Here is a 13,634-nt window from a genome sequence, read left to right as displayed (position 1 = left end):
GATGGCTGGGGACAAGAAAACGGGCAGGACAGACGGAGAGGCGGCAGACTCAGTTTTGTGGGTGAACAGAGAGATGGGGGCGCTTAGGGTGAGGTGCACAGCGCTGGATGTGGAAGGAACACGCCACTTCTGGCAAGAAGCGTGGGCAGAGCCAGACAGAGAGTGGGAGGGCACGTGTGTTCGTGGAAGGCGGAGTGGCCACGGAATGGGCACTGGAAGCTGATTCGGCTTTCCGTAGTCTGCCCATTGCTTGCACCTGCTGTTGCGTTTCAGGGACTCCCCACAGGAATTTAATTTCATTTATTAAATTTGTGGGTCACCCATCCTCCACTGATCTCGGGGGCCTTTTGCAGCAGAATAACACACAGCCCATAATAGAAGAGCAAAAAACTGTGACAGCAGGATGCTGGGCTCCATGGGCCTGTGGTCTGATTCATTCCCGAAAGGCTCTTCTTACGTCGAAAACATGAGCCTCAAGTCCGCTGCAGTATGGGCCTTCTTGGAAAAGATGCACACACACACAGAGAGGTCTGTCTTTACCTATGACCATGCTCAGGGCAATGCAAGCAATCTACAGGCACCTGCCACTCAGAGGGCCAGCAGATGCCACCTCCCAGTTTGGGGAGATGAGGAAATGTGGCCTGGTTTTCTTGCAACCTGGGAAACAGAGAACTACGATTCAATGGCCTTTCCAGTACTACCACTGAAAGCCAAAGAGCTTGGCAACAACAACAAGGGCATGGCTTCCTCCCAGGCCCTGCTTGGCTGTGATGAAACCCTAGAAGGCTGAAGCCATACAGCGAGAGCTCCTCTCTCTCCACCCCCTTGTGTTGCTAGTTGGGTTCCTCTTCTTGTTCTTGACCTCTGGCACATTTCGATGCTCAGAGAAAACTGGTGACGAAAACAGAAGAAGGGCCTGCTGGATCAGGCCAAAAGCCCAACTAGGTCATCAAACCAGAGGCGTGTGGGAAATCCGCACGCAGGACCCAAACAAAAGAATTGTTTTCCCTCCTGAGGTTTGCAGCAACTGGTGCTTAGAAGCACGGCTACCCCTGGACATTAGTAGAGGGAGGTGTCCTGCTGCTATCCTGAAAGTCACTGAACATAGAAGACAGAAGTGTGAAGAGCTGGGTGGGTGTTTAGGACCATGGGTGAACTGCCAACAGGTACGAATGCACGTATTGGAAACCAGACAGGATTGGCACCTGAAGAATGGCACAAGGTACATTAGAGGGGGAACACTGGCCCCTTTGAGAAAGGGGCCGTGGCTCAGCAGGAGAGCATTTTGCTTTGCAAGCAGGAGGTCGCAGGTTCAATCCCTGGCGCCTCCAGGTAAGACTACAAACGGCTCCCTGTCTGAAACCCTGAAGAGCAGCTGCCAGTCAGTGTTTTTGTCCCCTGTTGGAAACTCTGGAGAGCCCCTGAGAGCCAGCATAGATGGTACTGAGCTCGGCAAGAGAAATGGTCTGACTCAGAACGAGGACGCTTCCGATGTTCCTGTAAACACACGGCGGGCACAAACGCACAACAGGCAGAGTGAATGAGTACACAGAGGCATGAATGCGCAGGGAAAGAAAACAAAACACCCCCCCAAAAAAGGGGGGGATGGGAGAGAAAGAGAGAGCACATGGCAAAATGTGGCTGTACAAACCACATGCTGTTTGCCTGTGGAATCAAATTGGACAGAACCTTTGGTTGCCGTTCCATTGCATTCGTACCTAAATGGCTAAGTCCCACTTGCGCAGGACACAGACCTAGAACAACGTATATGCAAATATACAGTAAAGCAGTTAGAGAGGGAGAGGGCAGCATGCCTGAGAAGGCTGAGCTCGAGGCCCAGATATGCCTGCAACTGTACTGGCAGCTCAGGGGGAGACCCTGGGACAGGTTCCCAGTTCAGGCAAGACCTGGGCCAAGTTAGAAGTCCTGCCTTGGACAGTTTGCCTCTTGAGGATGCATGCAGTGCCTTCTAGCTTTGCACACCCCTCTTAATTCTGTCTCATACTGGCTGTGACACACACACACACACACATCCTGGAGCGGGAAAATTCATTTATGACTTTGGCTCAAAAGGTACCTCTAGGAAAGAAAGAACTGACAGGGTTAAACAAATGCTAGGATTCTTCCACCGCCCTCCACCTCCTGCCGCCATAACTCCTTGTTGAATTCTCTTCAATTTCTAACCTTGGATCCCCATTCCCACCACTGGGTAAATTGGCTGGGGATATAGTTGGACTGCAACTCCCATTATCCCCAGCCCACTTAGCCAGTGGTAGGAATGATGGGAGTTGTAGTCCAGCAATGTATGGAGACCCAAGGTTAAAGAAGAGTACTCTTAACAGAGGTCAGCAATCCCAGAAACAAGCTTTAATCAAGCTCACGGCTCTAGGAAGAGGCAACGGAGAGCCAAGTGCAGGTGAGCTTCACCTGGGCTGCGGCTCAGCGGAAGAGCTTCTGCTTGACAGGCAGAAGGTTGCAGGTGGTCCCATCCCTGGGAACGTCCCCTGCCTGAAACCCTGGAGAGATGCTGCCAGACAGTGCAAACAGCACTGAGTCAGAGGAACCAATAGTCTGACTCGGAATAAGGCAGCTCCTGGTGCTCCTTCTCAAATGGACCACTTGCCCTCCTGCAATCTCTACCCCAGGAAACCGATCCGCACTGGCACCGGCGACCACCCACCTTGGTGCCACATCATCCCATCTCCCACCCCTAGGACCTCTCATTTGGATCCCAATCCAAGAGACAGTCTTCCCCTTAGAGACCACCAAAGTAGTCATCACCCACAGCCTGGTCCATATTGCAAGAGGGGAAACCAACACACAGAGAGGATTCCTTCTGTAGCCCTGGCACACAGGACTCCATTGACACCCACAGATCTAATGCTGCTCTTCCCATAGCCACAAACAGTAGCACCATCCCTGCATGCTGATCCCTCCATTCCCTTGACAGAAGCGAGGTCCTGCAAGGAAAAAAGCATGGGGCGGGAGGGAGCACATCTCCCTATGCCTCCTTCTGTCCACACCATCAGTGGGTCACCTGGTAAGTCTCAACGCGAATCTTCCTCTCGTGCAACCCACCTCGCATCAACGTCCCTGGAAGCCCCCCCCCCCACTTCCCACCAGCTCCACGTCAGATCGCGGCCCCCAGGACTCTTCTCCCACTGCATGCACTGCTGAGACTGCTGCTTCCCTTTGCAGACTTCCTGCCTCCCTTTTCACCTTGACTGCTGCTGCTGCCATGTTGGGCCAATCACCCCACTTTGCAACTCTGGCTTGCATCTCTCCCAAAGCCCCAATATATCTCTGTGGCACATCTCTCCCAACACCCCTTTTCCGATTGGAGCCCACCAAACCTCCCCATGCCCAGTTTCCCCCCAGCCCTCTCTGCCTTCCTCTCTTGGCAGCAGATGGGACCGCAAGGTTCTCTGTCCAAAGGAGGTGCTCTGGCCCCACATGAAAGGTGAGGGGGCAGAAGGGGACCATCCGTGGCACTGCCCCGTTCAAGCTTGCATCCCTCCGGCCTTGGCCAGTTCCCTTGCCCCTCACCTCCCAGCTCTCATGGGGTGCTGACTGGCTGTCTTGATACCTTCCCACACATCTGCTTCCTACTTTCAAGGTCTTTTCATCCATCCCTTCTCCAGGGATGCAGACCAGCCCCAGCACCTCAATTACTCCTGTGAGTCCATCCACCCAGGGCTCACTTCGCTGCACTTGCACCAGGAGGTGCACCACCAACCCCTGCCGATGCCCCCCATCCTGCCCGTCCAGTGTCATGGGATGTCGTCGTCCCCCGTCCCCCAACCTCCAGAGCCGCTCATCCCCGCAGCGATGCCCACGTGTCGCCCCTGAACGGGCGGGGGCGCTTGGGAGGGTGGGGTAAGGCTGGGACGGGTCGCAACGTCGTCTCACCTCGCTGTCGCGGTGGTCGAGGCGCAGCTCGTAGTCGGGCAGGATGTCCCTACGGCTGTTGACGTCGTCGAGGGCCATCTGGGCCGAGGGCAGGCAGGCTTGGCCCCCGGGCCACCCGCCGGTCATGGGGAAGAGCGCGCCGATGTGCAGCCTCTTCTTGCCTGCGCCCAGCGGGGGAGAGAGCAAGAGCCAGCCCGTGAGCACCAGCAAGGCCGCCTGGGCACCCCCGGCGGGGCGCGGGCCGGGCCAGGCCATGGTGTGCGGCCGGCCGGAGGTCAGGGGCGGCGGCGGCGCTGGCGGCGAGGGCGCGCGGCGGCGGCGCTGGCTGCACTGTGCGGCGGCGGCGAGGGCGCCAGAGCCGGCTCCTCCATGGCGCTGCCCGGCGTCGGTGCTGCAGTGAGCGAGCGGGCGGGCGGGCGGGCGGGCGAGCGAGCCAGCCGAGGGGGGAGGGGGAGGAGGAGGGAGGAGGAGGAGGAGGAGGAGGAGGGAGAGCGGGGAGGGGAGGGGGAGGGAGAGAGGGAGGGAGGGGGCTGATGTCAGCGCGGAGCCGGCGTTACTCCGGGGCTGGGGAAGGGGGTTGCGATGAGAGCCCACCGCGGCGCCACGTCCCGGCGCAAAGGGGTGGGGACCAGGGCAAGCGAGGCGAGGGAGGTAGAGGCCGAGGAGGCGGTGGAGGAAGGAGAGGGGAAGGGGGGACCCACAGGAGGAGGTGTGGGGAAAGATGGGGGTGATGGAGAAGAGAGAGGGGTGGAGGAAGGGGGATACGGAAACAACTTGGGATGATGGAGAGAAACAGGAAAGGAAGGACGGGGCGCTGGTGGAGAGCAGGGAAAGTGGCAGGGTGATGGAGGGATGGGGAAGTCAGGTGAAGGAAGCGGGGAGCACAGGTGTGCGTGTCTGGCTGCGGGGAAGAGATGGAGGAGCAGAAGACATCCAGGGATGGGTGGAGGAAGAGGGGTGGGTGGCTAGAGGCGCTGAGAGGTATAGATTGGAAATGGAGAAAGGATCAGAATAGAAATCAAAGAGGGGTGGATGGGAATGAGGGGCAAAGAGTTGGGGCGGGGAGGAAGGGGAAATGGCCTGTAGTGATGGGGGATGGAGCAAGAGCACGTGGTGGAGGAGCGCTAGGAGATTGTGGAGAAGTGAGAATAGGATGGAGAGAAAGGGAAGGAGGCAGGGAGAATCTGGCTGGTAAGGAAAGATGCTTGAATGGAGACTCAGAGTGAAGAGGCAACGGAGGCCCAAGGAATGAAAAGTCAGGGGAAGATGGAGAGAAAGAGGCAGCTGGAGAAAGAGAGAAGTGGATGGATGATCAGAGAGAGGGCGTGTATACTAAAAAGAGGAAGACTAGAAGGACCTCAGGCTAGCTCCAGGTCTTGCTAGGGCCCAGCTCCCATGAACACTGACCATGCTGGGTGGAGCTGATGGGAGCTGGAAACCGACAACCTCTGGAGAGCCACAAGTGTCCCACATGCCTGTGTTGAGGGGATGGAGAAGAGGCTGGCGTAAAGAGTCAGTGAAGGGAAGATGCATGGAGGTTTGTGGAAGGAGGTGGCACAGGTCTAAAGTATGGAGGAGAAAGATGGTGAGGGCAGAGATGAGGGAGGGAGAGATGGATTGAAGGGGTGGAAAAGCAGCTGGTGGCCAAGCCGGGCAGAAAGGGAGTAGACGAGACAGGGAAAGATGGACCTGGGGTTGAGAGCTGGGCTGCTGCAGGGAGGGAGGGAAACTGACAGGGATGCAGAGATTCAGAGAGAGGAAACACAGCGATGAGGTCAAGGATGAAGGAGGGTTGAAGAAGAAGCTGGTGAAAGGTGCCTCCAGACTCTCCCTGTTTTTCTGGAGGAAAAACAAAATAAAAAAATTCCTTCCAGTAGCACCTTAAAGACCAACTAAGTTAGTTCTAGGTATGAGCTTTCGTGTGCATGCACACTTTTTCAGATACATCTTCAGAAAGCTCATACCTAGAACTAACTTACTCTTCAGAAAGCTCATACCTAGAACTAACTTTCGTGTGCATGCACACTTTTTCAGATACATCTTCAGAAAGCTCATACCTAGAACTAACTTAGTTGGTCTTTAAGGTGCTACTGGAAGGAATTTTTTTATTTTGTTTTGACTATGGCAGACCAACACGGCTACCTATCTATTTCTGGAGGAAGTCACTCACATCTCAGAACTTTAGGTTTGCGCTATCAACGTGGATGGAAGGGCTTTGTTGCCCTAACAAGTCCACTTTTTTTTTTTTTTTTTTAAAAAGAAGAATTGGGAGTTTTTTTGTAGTTTGGGAAAGTGATGGGGAAATTCACTGAAAAGTGTGGAGTGAGCAAATGTCTAACAGGAAGACACAGAAATTAAATGGACGCAAGCAAATCAGGAGAAACGCTCATTGTCACATAACTGCCCCACAAACAGATCTGAACTAATGCTCAGTGAAGCCTGGATGTACAGTAAGGCATTTCCGGACGGACAAGCTGTTGGGCATTGTTTGCAAGGAGATTAGATGACACACTGGCTATTTAATGAGCGTTCACTCTGATTTGTTTGTCCGGAGGCTGGACGACGACATTGCATCCAAGCAAATGTCACTCCACTTGCCTTATCACAAGAGTCCGATCTTCTCGGGAATCAGGGTTTCATTTCATTTACCTATTTTTGCACAAGAGTTCCCGTAGTTGTGCAACCTGAACTTGTTGACATGCGACTGGATCCCACCCCAAAACAAGCGAAAGCCTGGAAGTGCCCGTAATCTAACCTCTGCGTAAACTGGGCGCAAGCAAACGAGGACAAATGCTGAATAAACGGATCGTCTTGAGGCAAAGCAGAGAGAGCAGGGAAGAGAGGAGATGGGAGAAGCTTTGTGGAGGAGATGTACAGAGATGGGGGGGCAGGGGAGGAGGCAGAGGAGAAAAGGCAGATGGGATCGATCAAAACAGTTGATACCGAGGGAGAAGCAGAGGCGCAGTCTGAGAGGTGCGGAGGACACAAGGAGCAGCTGAATGAAGGACAGGGGTTCACAGCCATCGGGGCAGGGTGTGGGGAGCAAAGGGATCCCCGCCCCACATGCAGACGGAGCTCCATCTAAGGGGTGCATCATGCTTCTCAACTTCCAGCTGACCAGAAGAAACTCTTTCTATATATTAGTTCAGCAACAGATAAAGTGGTGGTGGTGGGGACCTGATGTGAAAACAAGCTAAAAGCAGTTGCTTTGAACTGCATCAGATCTGTTCCCTTTCCTGCTGTGTGTGGGGCGGGCGGGGGGAGAGAACAGTTTTCTGGTTTAGAATAGAGACACTGGGGGGTCAGGATTCCTAGATTCAGTGGAAGGGGAGCCCAGATGATACAACGATGGTGGTACACGTGTGTGTGTGTGTGTGTGTGTGTGTGTGTGTTTGGTGGTACTGGTGGAGGGGCGCGCGCGCGCACTGTGAAGTCCTCGGCTCTTTTCCCAGCTTTGGGGAACGGGGAGGAGGTGGTGTATGTCACCAGCTCCCCTCCCTGCTGGCTGCTGACATTTTCCTGGCACGGAGACATGCGGAGGTGGCTGGGAAAGGAACGGAAGCAAAGAAAGGAATAAAGAGCTTCCCTGCAGATCAATGTACTTTCACCAGCCGCTCGCTGGGGTTCACCCCTGGCGGGGAAACGGAGTCTCGGGGAGAGGAAAGGGCACGCACAGAAGAAAACAGGGAGGGGGGAGGGAGGGGAAGTGGAAGCAGAAAAGAGCAATTCTTGGTTCTCCAAATCTCCCTGTTCTCACCCATCAGGGTCTAGGGATAACCAACGTGGCGCCCGCCTGGTGTTGCTGAACTACAACTCCCATCAGAGGCAGCATAGCCAACGGTCAGGAATGAATGGAATTGTAGTCCACAAACCACCAGAGGGCACCTCATTAGCTACGCCTGCCCTAAGCTAGCCTTCCCTCCTCACCCTTCCCTGGCTCTTTTGGACTACAACTCCCATCAGCCCCAGTCTTTGGAAACTGCATTTCAAAACATCTGGAGGTAGCCAAGTTGGTGCAGGTTGCCCTGAACCCTACTAATCTTTCAAGGAAACCAGGGGTTTGGGGTGTCCTCCCAGAGTTAGGAATAGGACATCTTCCCAGAGGGACAAGGGGCCTTGCTTTACCCACATGCACCCAGAAGAACATAATGGACTGACTCTTAACATAGCTGGAGGGAGACATACAGGGGCCTCCCATATTTATTTTAGGGCCTAGAAGAAAGTTTTAAGTGCCATCTCCAAAATAAAGGTAAAGGTACCCCTGATTGTTAGGTCCAGTTGTGGACGATTCTGGGGTTGCACACTCATCTTGCTCTATAGGTCAAGGGAGCCAGCATTTGTCCGCAGACAGCTTCCAGGTCATGTGGCCAGCATGACTAAGTCACTTCTGGCAAACCAGAGCAGTGCACGGAAACGCCGTTTACCTTCCCACCAGAGCGGTACCTATTTATTTACTTGCACTTTGATGTGCTTTCGAACTGCTAGGTTGGCAGGAGCAGGGACCGAGCAACAGGAGCTCACCCCGTCGCGGGGATTCGAACCTCCGACCTTCTGATTGGCAAGCCCTAGGCTCTGTGGTTTAGACCACAGCGCCACCCGCGTCCAAAATACTTAACTTTTAAAGCGCATCTATGGGCCCAAAGCTATGGTCTGCCATCACCACCTCTGGGCAAAAAAATTAGAGCCTTTCAAAAGCCCAACAAGTAGGTCACTTGGCAGGCCGCTTGCCCCTCTATAAAGACCTGTGCAATCACTTAGATCTTCAGCTGCTGGGTCAGATGGCATGACTGGGATACAGCCTTACATAAGGTAAGTTACATCAGCACTATTGCCACCATATGAATATATGGTAAAGAAAATATGAAGTGGGTACCCAAACACATCTTTGTGCCAAAGGTGGGTCGTAGATCTCAAGAAGCTGAGGACGACTGACTTAGATCATCTGGGGAACTTTTATTCATGGGACCCCACCCAACAGAATACGAGGCCGGTGACCCCAAATGGGCCTTTTGCACCATAGCTCTTGCACCATGGAATGCCCTATCCCTCTGCCATATGTGAAATAGCATTGATCCAGTGGCTTCCGATGTCTTGTGAAGACATTTTCTTCATTTGCCTAGAATTTCCCTGACCCACAAGAATCTCTTGTTTCCGAATTCCTGCCCCTGGTTTTTATCTGTTTTCATACCGACGGTTTACTGCTTTTAGTATGCTGTTTTACTGTTTTTTTATGTTATTTTTGTACACCACTTAGGGATTTATTTATTTATTTTAGATATATAAAATATCATGCAGGTTAGGAATGCTTTTAAATACAATACAATGAATTTTAAAAGTGATATAAAACAACATAGTGCTTACTCATCCCTGGCAGAGGATGACGAATTTTCAGAGAGAGGCAGTCACATGGGTCTGTGGTGGTCTTTAAAACCCCAAAGGACGGATGCCAAAAGAGAGACAAACAGCCCATGAAAAACAAGGTGGTTACCTCATTGCTTGGTATTCAGTAATCTGATGTCATTACCTAAATGGATGGACACATTCTGGCCGGGAAGGAAGAGGTCATTTTGCTGTTTTTTGGCCTAGGCAAGCCACACACGTGATAACCGTGTGGGAAGGGGGACAAGACGGCCTCGGTCCAGTATACCTGAAGGAGCGTCTCCACCCCCATCGTTCTGCCCGGATGCTGAGGTCCAGCGCCGAGGGCCTTCTGGCGGTTCCCTCATTGCGAGAAGCAAAGCTACAGGGAACCAGGCAGAGGGCCTTCTCGGTAGTGGCGCCCGCCCTGTGGAACGCCCTTCCAGCAGATGTCAAAGTGATAAACAACTACCTGACATTCAGAAGACATCTTAAGGCAGCCCTGTTCAGGGAAGTTTTTAACGTGTGATATTTTACTGTATTTTTGGTTTCTATGAAAGCCGCCCAGAGTGGCTGGGGAGGCCCAGCCAGATGAGCGGGGTATAAATAATAAATTATTATTATTATTATTATTATTATTATTATTATTATTATTAGACACCTAGAATCATCCCCTACCCATGTCCTTCTTGTAGCTCCTTGAGAAGTCCCATCTCACAATAAGAGGGACAGTACTGCAGGTAAGAGAAGCTGATGCATCTACCTGGCGGCGTTTGTTTGAATGCATTAGCTGCTGATGGGGAGCCCAACCACTAGGGAAGCTGGCTCCTGAAGGAAAAGGCTGTGAAACCAAAGCACGTTTGATGTGAAAATGACGTTTCCAAAAACAGCCTTCCCATAGCATGTATATATATATATAAAAATCTGCGCTCCAGCTGGAATGTATACAGTTTCATGCATTAATAACCTCAAGGCTCAGTTATTGCAATGCTTGGGCCTGGTCTGGAGGCTAACACTTGTGCACCAGTCCAGATGGTGGCTAGGCTGCTGGTGGGGGCAGACTATCGCTGGCACATTTCTCCAGAGCTTGAAAGCTTGCACCTGCTGCCTGTATGCTGCCAGGCCATGTCCCTTGAGCGTCATGGTTGAGTTGGCTTTCAAACCCAGGTCTCTGTAGCCCAAAACCCATCTCTGATATATGGAGGAAGCGAGCAGGGTATGCACCCTAATGGCCATGACTGAGAAGAAGAAGAGTTTGGATTTGATATCCCGCCTTTCACTCCCTTTAAGGAGTCTCAAAGCGGCTCACATTCTCCTCTCCCTTCCTCCCCCACAACAAACACTCTGTGAGGTGAGTGGGGCTGAGAGACTTCAGAGAAGTGTGACTGGCCCAAGGTCACCCAGCAGCTGCATGTGGAGGAGCAGGGAAGCGAACCCGGTTCACCAGATTACGAGTCCACCGCTCTTAACCACTACACCACACTGGCTCTCCAGTTTAACATATGGGTACTGGTCCTGATCTTTGTAGAGAAGAGAATATTACCAACTGCAGGCAGGGGAAGAGATGCATTTCAGCTGGTAGATCACCCGCTTTGAGGGCTTAGGGTCCCATGTTCAGTCCCTGGCATTCTTGGGTTGGGTAAGACTTCTGCATGAAACCCTGGAAAGTCATGGGTGAGCTAGATGGAGCAATGGTCCAATTCAATATCAGACAGCTTCCAGTGATCTTCCAGTGCCTGCATGCTTTCTTTTAGCCAACGCACTGCATCAGAGCTTCTAGGGGGAAAAACAGGCTCAAGCTTCCCCACCCCCTGATCTTTTCCCTTCTTAGAAAACTTTCTATTTTGTACACATTCCTGCTCAGGTTTCCATATCTGGCATCACGAGGCTGATGGTGGTGTGCATCTTAAGAGACATTTCCCAGAACATGGACTACTGCAATGCGCTCTACGTGGGGCTACCTTTGAAGGTGACCCAGAAACTACAACTAATCCAGAATGCGGCAGCTAGACTGGTGACTGGGAGTGGCCACCGAGACCACATAACACCGGTCTTGAAAGACCAACATTGGCTCCCAGTATGTTTCTGAGCACAATTCAAAGTCTTGGTGCTTTAAAGCCCTAAATGGCCTCAGTCCAGTATATCTGAAGGAGCGTCTCCACCCCCATCGTTCAGCCCAGACACTGAGGTACAGCACCGAGGGCCTTTTGGCAGTTCCCTCACTGCGAGAAGCCTAGTTATAGGGAGCCAGGTAGAGGGCCTTCTCGGTAGTGGCACCCACCCTGTGGAACACCCTCCCACCAGATGTCAAAGAGAACAACTACTACTAGACTTTTAGAAAACATCTGAAGGCAGCCCTGTTTAGGGAAGCTTTTAATGTTTGATGCATTATTGTATTTTAATCTTTTGTTGGAAGCCACCCAGAGTGGCTGGGGAAGCCCAGCCAGATGGGCGGGGTATAAATAAATTATTATTATTATTATTATTATTATTATTATTATTATTATTATTAACATTCCATGTGGATCCTCAGAGCTAGAAGGGTCGCAAACGCAGACACCCACACGCCTTGAAAATGGGATTGTGAAAGGCAAAAGATTTATATGATCTGAAGAGAAACCAGCCTAATTTTGATCTCATGGACAACACCCCAAAGACCTCAGGTTCAAAGCCTGTCTGAACGGCAGGGAGCAGCAGGGTTGGAGGGGAGCAGGTAAAAGATTGCCCCGACTCAAAGAACCTTGACTCGTAAATCTAACACGGACTCCGATGGCAGTGTTGGCTAGTGCCCATTGGGACTGGTAGGGCAGAAAGCAGGGAACCAGCCAGTAGGTGGCACTAGAGCCAATGCGAGGTGGAGCCGACTTATTCACCTCCTTCCTGTTGATTTCTAAGGAGGAGGAAGCTGACAGGCAGTGCTGTCATTCCCTGGAACAAAATCATAGAATCATAGAGTTGGAAGGGACCACAAGGGCGCTCTTGTCCACCCCCTGCAATGCTGTGGGAAGTTAGGAGGCAGGCAGGTCAGGCTGGCCAAGGCCAGATTGAAGCTATTAGGGCAGTGCCCCATATCCCTACTGGATCAGCCTACCACTGTTTGAGGGATAAGTTAAGGATTAAGAACATATAAGAACCATAGAGTTGGAAAGGACCCCCCCCCACACACACAATGATCATCTAGTCCAACGCCCTGCAATGCAGGAATACAGTGGTACCTCGGGTTAAGAACTTAATTCGTTCTGGAGGTCCGCTCTTAACCTGAAACTGTTCTTAACCTGAAGCACCACTTTAGCTAATGGGGCCTCCCGCTGCTGCTGCGCTGCCAGAGCACAATTTCTGTTCTCATCCTGAAGCAAAGTTCTTAACCCAAGGTACTATTTCTGGGTTAGCAGAGTCTGTAACCTGAAGCGTCTGTAACCTGAAGCATCTGTAACCCGAGGTACCACTGTACACAGTTGGCTCACGGCCTTGACGTTATCAGCACCATGCTCTAACCCAGTGTTCCCCAACCTTGGGCCTCCAGGTGTTTTTGGACTACAACTCCCATCATCCCTCGCTAGCAAGACCAGTGGTCAAGGATGATGGGAATTGTAGTCCAAAAACAGCTGGAGGCCCAAGGTTGGGGAACACTGCTCTAACCAACTGAGCTAACGATATAACCTAAAAAGAGACTCCTGGATGAAGCCAAAGGGCCATCAAGTCCAGCAGTCTGTTCTCTCAATGGCCATCCAGATGCCTGTGGGAAGCCCACAAGAGCACACTCCCTTGTCCTGCCATTTCCAGCCACTGGTTCACTGACCTGAGGTGATTCATTGCCCTTAGGGCCAGTGGGCACGTCTGCATGTGGATGTCAGGCATAAAACCCTTGTGAAGGTGCTGCCAAATGGTGACCAATCAGGAACAGGCCACAGCTCAGTGAAACAGCAAAAGCTTTGCATGCAAAAGGTCTCAGGTTCAAATAAGTACATTTCCGAGCACAATTCAAAGTGTTGGTGCTGACCTAAACGGCCTCAGTCCAGTATACCTGAAGGAGCGTCTCCACCCCCATCATTCAACCCGGACACTGAGGTCCAGCGCCGAGGGCCTTCTGGCGGTTCCCTCACTGCGAGAAGCCAAGTTACAGGGAACCAGGCAGAGGGCCTTCTCGGTAGTGGCACCTGCCCTGTGGAACGCCTTCCCAGCATATGTCAAGGCAATAAACAACTACAGTGGTACCTCAGATTACATATGCTTCAGGTTACAGACGCTTCAGGTTACAGACTCCGCTAACCCAGAAATATTACCTCGGGTTAAGAACTTTGCTTCAGGATGAGAACAGAAATCGTGTCGGTGGCGCGGCGGCAGCAGGAGGCCCCATTAGCTAAAGT

The 13,634-nt window shown here is 52.2% G+C and overlaps 1 protein-coding gene across 1 annotated transcript in view; it reads right to left on the bottom strand.

Annotated features, from left to right (window-relative positions):
- The window catches only part of GABBR1 (gamma-aminobutyric acid type B receptor subunit 1), a 178,369-nt gene that overhangs the window by 47,343 nt on the left and 117,392 nt on the right, over nucleotides 1–13,634 (bottom strand). The window contains exon 7 of the mRNA XM_081852439.1: nucleotides 3,910–4,070. Coding sequence (XP_081708565.1) covers nucleotides 3,910–4,070 — 161 coding nt within the window. The remainder of the gene's footprint in view (nucleotides 1–3,909; nucleotides 4,071–13,634) is intronic.

Source organism: Podarcis erhardii, assembly GCF_964252035.2.
Source record: "Podarcis erhardii genome assembly, chromosome: 2".
Classification (NCBI taxonomy): Eukaryota; Metazoa; Chordata; class Lepidosauria; order Squamata; family Lacertidae; genus Podarcis; species Podarcis erhardii.
Note: the sequence above shows the minus strand (reverse complement) of the source record. Positions and strands in the feature narration are given on the sequence as shown.